Source organism: Geosmithia morbida (assembly GCF_012550715.1).
Source record: "Geosmithia morbida isolate 1262 chromosome Unknown scaffold_5, whole genome shotgun sequence".
Taxonomy (NCBI): Eukaryota; Fungi; Ascomycota; class Sordariomycetes; order Hypocreales; family Bionectriaceae; genus Geosmithia; species Geosmithia morbida.
The window spans coordinates 1,470,240-1,477,178 of record NW_023336192.1 but is presented as its reverse complement, the minus strand read 5'-3'; the positions used below and the strand labels follow the sequence as shown (position 1 = coordinate 1,477,178).

General features: G+C 55.1%; 2 protein-coding genes across 2 annotated transcripts; both read right to left on the bottom strand.

Annotated features, from left to right (window-relative positions):
* Positions 1 to 281: 281 nt before the first annotated feature.
* GMORB2_6431 (O-acetylhomoserine/O-acetylserine sulfhydrylase) lies at positions 282 to 1,900 on the bottom strand (the record flags this gene model as incomplete). The annotated part of the gene is made up of 5 exons (XM_035468401.1): positions 282 to 380; positions 450 to 513; positions 634 to 1,676; positions 1,745 to 1,799; positions 1,863 to 1,900. The coding sequence occupies 5 exons, from the start codon at positions 1,898 to 1,900 to the stop codon at positions 282 to 284; spliced, it is 1,299 nt and encodes a 432-aa protein (XP_035322382.1).
* Positions 1,901 to 3,364: 1,464 nt separating this feature from the next.
* GMORB2_6430 (Membrane-associating domain) lies at positions 3,365 to 4,106 on the bottom strand (the record flags this gene model as incomplete). The annotated part of the gene is made up of 2 exons (XM_035468400.1): positions 3,365 to 3,822; positions 4,025 to 4,106. 2 exons carry the CDS (start codon positions 4,104 to 4,106, stop codon positions 3,365 to 3,367), a joined length of 540 nt encoding a protein of 179 aa, XP_035322381.1.
* Positions 4,107 to 6,939: the final 2,833 nt, after the last annotated feature.

The following is a 6,939-nucleotide window of genomic DNA, read 5'->3' as shown; positions in this document are numbered from 1 at the left end:
GGGGGGGGGGGGGGGGGGGGGGGGGGGGGATATGCTGAGATGTGGTCGATGTGGTGATGGTTGATGGAGGACCCGATTAGGTAGGCGGTGTGGCTGCTAGGAGGTGTATTATATATGTGAGCGTCAATCCTTCTCCGTACTCTGGTCACCTCTACAATACGCGACACAACTTGAAGAAGGAAAAACTCTCGGTTTCTTATACGGGGATTCATCCTATCTAGTTATTCTCCCTTATTTACTTGAATAGAAGGCTTGGATATAAAATGACATGACTACGGGAATCAAGCAGCCGTCGTCGCTGAAGCGGCCTTGAATGACTGCTCAAAGTCGGCAATAATATCGTCAATGTGCTCGATGCCGACAGAGATGCGAATAAGATCCTGGTAGTCACGCAGTCAGCTTGTATTTCACTTCCAAACATGGATCTGAGAGGGGAATGGAGTGAGTACCTCGGTCACACCAGAATCAATCTTTTCCTCGTCCGACAGCTGTTCGTGCGTCGTGCTCCAGGGGCTGTGGGAAGTCAGCATCTCTTTGTGAAGAGGGAGAGCGGGAGAAGGAACACAGATGAAGGACACATGAGAAATGGGGGGGGGGGGGGTAGGGAAGAAGAAGAAGAAGAAGAAAACTCACTGGATAGCCAGAGTCTTTGCATCTCCGACATTGGCCAAGTTTGAAATGAGCTTGAAGCCGTCGACGACCTGACTTCCAGCGGCACCACCACCCTTGACGCCGAAGCTGAGGACGCCGCCAAAGCCGTTGGGCAGGAGCTTCTTGGCGCGCTCGTGGTAAGGGTGGGCCTGGAGGCCGAGGTACGAGACCCAGGAGACGTAGGGGCTGGCGTCGAGATAGTTTGCCAGGGCGAGGGCGTTCTGGGCGTGGCGCTCCGCCCGCAGGCTGAGGGTCTCGATGCCCAGGAGCAGCTGCTGCGCGGCGAAGGGGTTGAGGGTGGCCCCGAGGTCGCGCAGGGTCTCTACACGGGCGCGGATGATGAAGGACTCTCGACCGAAGGTGTCCCAGAACTTGAGGCCGTGGTAGCCCTCGGACGGCTGGACGAACTGGGGGAAGCGGTCGCCGTGCGCGCCCCAGTCGAACCTCCCGGCGTCGACGATGACGCCGCCGATGGTGGTGCCGTGGCCGCCGATCCACTTGGTGGCCGAGTGGACGACGATGTCGGCGCCGTGGTCGATGGGCCGCACGTAGTAACCTCCGGCGCCGAAGGTGTTGTCGACGACGAGGGGCACGCCCTTGGCGTGGGCGGCCGAGGCGATGGCGGCCAGGTCGGGGACGTTGTACCGCGGGTTGCCGATGCTCTCGACGTAGACGGCCTTGGTGCGGTCGTCGATGGCGGCCGCGATGTCGGCCGCGTCGTCGCCGCGGACGAACTTGGTCTGGATGCCCAGCCGGGGGAGGAAGACCTTGAGCTGGTTGTACGTGCCGCCGTACAGGTTCGTCGTCGACACGATGTTGTCGCCCGCCTGCGCCAGCGTCGCGAACGTGATGAACTGCGCGCCCTGGCCGGACGACGACGCCAGCCCGGCGGCGCCGCCCTCCAGGGCCGCCATGCGCTTCTCGAACACGTCCACGGTAGGGTTCATCAGGCGGCTGTAGATGTTGCCGAACTCCTTGAGCCCGAAGAGCCGTGCGCCGTGCGCCGAGTCGTTGAAGGTGAAGCTCTGCCGATCAGGTTGGTCAGCCCATCCGCAACGTACCGAGGCCGACGCAGCGAGGGGGGTCCTCCTACCGTCGTGGCATAGATGGGCACCGCGCGGGATTTGGTCGTCGGGTCCGGCTCAGCACTGCCAGCATGGTCAGCTCCTGGAGATGGAGGTTGGTGCTTCCCTCTCCCGCTCCCGTCTTACCCCGCGTGCAGCTGCAACGTCTCAAACTTGTCAGACATGGTTGCAGAAGATGTCGGTGCTGAACCACGGTCAGAGAGCAGATGGTCAACGTTGCTTTACGGAGAGGGTCGAGAAAGGGCACCAGATGTCTGGATAGAGACTAGAGACTTCTACTGTGCGGAACGGAAAAGATCCTTGCAGAGGCGATGGGAACGAGCTCGGAATATAAGAGACATCACGCCTTATAACGACGCCGGCCGGCTGAATGGCGTTTCCCGAACATGCACCCAGGGACCGTTGACTTCTACCCCTCCCCCCTCTCCCTCTCTCTGTGAACGTACATCATAGGCAACCCCATTGCTGGTAATGATGCCACTTTTTTCTTATTTTTTTTTATTTTTTTTAGCGACTCCCCTCTTAACAGGTACGACTAGACACCGTCGGGATCGTCTCCAATTAGATGATGAGGGATATCAGTATCAGCAGCCTTGGCCGAGAAGAAAGCAAAGGATCGAGAGGGGTCTCCTCCCCCTTCCGCCGAGCACGCCATCGCATCGCGTCGCTTGTCGCTGTCGCCACGAAACCCTCTCATCACGCCACCCAACCATATCACGACCAAGCTAAGCATTACGGCGTATCATCGTTGTCTGTCCGTCTTTCCCTGCGTCGTGCTTTTGAACCACACACACACACACACACACACATATGGATGTATATGTATATATATATATTTATACATCACCGATTTCGGAATCAACCAGACATCGGAGGAGAGGGGTGTGAACTGTACACGGTTGTGCTCAGAAGTGTTGATCCGATCCGTCCTAGCTTCAGGTTCCAACCCCGCGCTCCCCTCCCCCTCCCCCCACCACTACAGGAGGTGCATCAGCTGGGGAAGGCTTGTCTGGAGAGTGAGTGTATTGGTGGTCCTCTGGGACAATGTCAGCCGTGCCGTATACACATGGATTATTATTGTTGTTGTTATCTTATATATGTATATATATATGTATATATGTGTATATATGTATATATATGTATATATATATATATATATATAGATATAGATATATATGTGCATATTATATAGGTACACCATCTCATCTGAGGTGTGACAGTACCCCTTGATGAGAGGCGCATGCGCCGGTATGCCTTCATCATGATACGTATCTAATGGTAATTCTATCCAACGATTCCTTGTATAAAAAAAAGGACGGGCAAGAACGCTGTCAGGTTACAGTATCCCAACATGCAAAAGAAGAACAAGAAAAGGCCTGGTCACCTCCTGTTACGCCCTGACGCCATGTATTATATGCCAACCAAGAGCATTCGGATGGGATGGAAGGTGGAGAGGGACGGGAGCGATTATCAGGAGATGGGAGAGGGCAGACACCCTCCCCCTTCCCCCCTTGTACACCATCTCAGCACCAAAACCAGCCGAAGATCCATCCAGCCAGCAGAGAGGGGAGAGGCAGAGAGGAGTCGGTGACGATATTTTCCTCACCACATTTCCCTCCCAGCCATGGCTAGACGTCTCGCTGCTGCTCCTGCTCCTGCGTGCGCCTCATGCCAGCCTCCCTCTCCTCCTGCATCTGCTTCTGGCGCATCTGCGTGCCCAAGGGCTGGACGGAGTGGACGCCGTTCCCGTGCTCGGGTCCGCCGCGGAAGAGGAGCTTGGCCAGCAGGATGGCGGTGGCGATCCACGAGGCGAACTCGGCGGCGGCGACGACCGAGGTGGCGCGGGCGACGGCGCAGAGGGCGCCGGTGCAGAAGCGGAGGCGGCTGAGGAAGATGGCCAGGGCGATGAAGCCCCCAAAGTAGAAGACGGTGTTGGTGACCTCGACGGCCATGGAGGCGGCGGGTGACGACGCCCGGGGCGCCAGCCGAGGCGCCAGCTCCAGGTAGGCAGCTGAGAAGAGGGAGAAGATGGGGGCGAAGAGGAGGAAGTCGACTGACGAGGGGGAGGACGAGTAGGACGGGTCGGCTAGGGACCAGCTTATGACTGGAGAGGGGGGGGGGGGGGGGGGGGGCGCCTGAGAAGCCCAATACGCCTGACCAGCTGTCGACGAGGAATGGACCTACTGGGTTGGTCAAGTAAAACTTTCCAAGAGGCCACCTATTACAGTGGGTGTAGTGCCTGGTCCAATAGGTGACCATGCCCCTGCAGCCGGCTGCGTACGGCGTACAGTGAGCGCTACAGTGTGCCTCAGCACCCCGGCCGGAGAGGATTTCGCCTCCGTACGGCGCTGCACTCGTAGCAGGATCCATCGATGCAATGATGGGCAGCAGGATGTGCTCGTATGCTTTCCATCTTATTGCAAGCCTGGCCAGTCTGGCGCCTCTGGCGCCTCTCGCGCCTTATCCTCCGATATCGCCCAGCGCTCCTCGGAGTTGTTTGGTCAGCAACGATGATGAGACATCTGAGTGGCTGGATCCCATGCCCATCTTTGTCAGCAACTCTCCTTCTCACGTAGAGCCTGGCCTGACGGTGTCCAGCGGATCTCGGACTACGGAGATGCCGTCTACAGGATTGAGACAAGATGGGATCCCCCACTCTCGATGATATTGTTCCCCTCCGATAGAGAAGAAGAAAGAGGAAGAAGAAAAAATTGTGGATTCTCTCTCTCACAGACGCGTACAGCTTACATATACATGTACCCGTAGACGAGACTACCATCGCAGGTAATAAGTATCATGTACAGATTAGTAAAATGCACTATGGGCCCTTTTGACGGAGAAATGACATACCCTCCTCCCTGAAGTCGTAGTCCGTGATGGTAGAGCGGTACGTCCTTTATCAATCAATGCCCGAGCAGTGAACCTGAGCGCCGAGTACTGAACAAGGACACTGCTTTAGCCTCAAGTACGCAGTCCTGCCCCACAGGAGCTCCCTCTCTCCGAGGAAAAACGCATGATCTCATCCCGCGTCGAAAATCATGACAGGCAAACTCCACCATCCTGCAGTCCACCTCCCTCTCTCCCTTGTCTCTCGCCCTCTCCGTTCCCCTCTCCCCCAACTCGATTCGACTCTTGTGCTTCTCGTCCCCATCTTATTCCCCTATGAGACTCGATAATCAACTGTGCCCACCCAGTCTTTTCTTGTTTTTGTCTTGCTTTCCTCTGCCCCCCCCCCCCCCCCCCCCCCCCCCCCCCCCCCCCCCCCCCCCCCCCCCCCCCCCCCCCCCCCCCCCCCCCCCCCCCCCCCCCGGCCCTCGGGGTCGGGTGTGGTGGGGGCGGGCGGGGGGGGGGGGGGGGGGGGGGGGGGGGGGGGAGGGGAGAGGCGGGTGTTAGTTGGTGAACTGCTCTCTTGCCTTGGTAGATTCTTGCTACACCTTGCAATATATATATATATATATATATATATATATGTATGTATGTATATAAATATCTGTACGATGATGCACGCACGTATATCGGATAGGACTCGAGGGCTGAACGTACCGAGTGATGCGAGGGCTATGTTGGTTATTGCGGCCAAGACCTGCATGACGCGCAGTACCACGATGACGGACCTGTCCATTCTCCTTCTTCCTTTTCTTCCTCCTCTTTCTCTATCAAGATTTCCTTCTTCGCTTTCCAAGAAGAAGAAGAAGAATCAAGAGGAAGGAAAGAAAGAGGTATGGCTTATCGGCATATGATATCGGTCGGGTCGATGGTTGGGGAGCAAGTAATATTACCCCCCCCAGAAAAAAAATTGCGAAGGGGGGGGGATACGATGACGACAAATTGGACGGGTTAACTCGTAAAACGGTCTGCGAGAGCGTGTGTGTGTTGCGGAATCTCGGTTTCGATGGTAATGGCAATGGATTGAGGATCTTCTTTCTTGTTCTCAAAAGACATGTATATCAATCCATTCCGTTCCCTCTCTCTCTCTCCCGGCTTCATCATCAAGAGATCAAGGAGAGAGAGGATGGTGTGAGGAAGCAGAAGCAGCGGCGGCGGCCATGTAGAGGGGGGGGAGAGGGAAAGAGAAGAGGAGCACGGCAACGGCACCTGGTCCTGACCACACAGAACTTTTTCTTAAAAAGAGTGGACTCTTTTTCTTTAAAATAATATGTGTTTGAGTGGACTCTTCTCTCTCTCTCTCTCTCTCTCTCTCTCACTCTCTCTTTCTTTCCTCTCTCTCCATTGTCAGGTCATGGGCCTTGTGCGTTGTGGATCCCTCTTTACCTTTTTCCCCGAGTTCTGTCCGGATCCAACCCCAGAACAGACGAGGGGGGGTGAGAGCCAAGACAAGACCATCAAGACATTGTCTTCCCATCTCAAGTGCCGTCCTCCAAAGACAGGATCTTGTACGAGGGACGGAGGTAGGCGTGGGATCCCGGGTGGCGATTGTTTCATACCATTGCACATGTACCATTACACATGTCGCCATCAGCGTACAGAGTTGTCGAAGAGGAAGAAAGGGGAGAAGGAGAGGAAAGAAAACTAGGAGAAGAAGGAGGAGACAAGGAAATATCGTACATCTTGCCATCAGCGTCGTACTGTACAGAGTACGCACAGATTCCTACGGCCCGAATCGCTCGGCGGGGGGTTGACAAGTTACGAGGTGGAAAAAATAAAATAAAAATAAAGATAAAAATAACAATAATAATAAAACAGAAGAAGAAAAATATGTGGAACATCTCAAGAGTGTCGTCGGCGGTCAGACACGGTGGTCGTGGTCTAGCAAGGGACAAGAGAGGAACGCTGGCCTGGGCAGGGATGGAATGTATGACCTTCTTCAATAATGAGCTGTCGTCGGGAGTTGGGGCTTGGGGGGGGGGGGGGGGGGGGGGGGATTCAAGATAGAAGAGGGCCGACGTCAATCCATTGTATGCATCGGATCTTATACGGTCTACGCGTGACGTATCTCGAAAGTGAAAGGGTGGTGAGGATTGTTATTATTGTCATCATGATCGTGAATACATGTATGTACCTACCTGCAGTAGCAATCAATATACATCAGCATGTAGTATCAGCTCGACAATTCTGTACAGATTACAGGTAGGTATGCAGCGAAAACATAGATACTGACCAGACAGATCAATTGGCCTGGAAAGAGGAGAGAGACAAGACAGCAAGAGACAAAAAGGTGGACGTAAAAATGTGACATCATGAC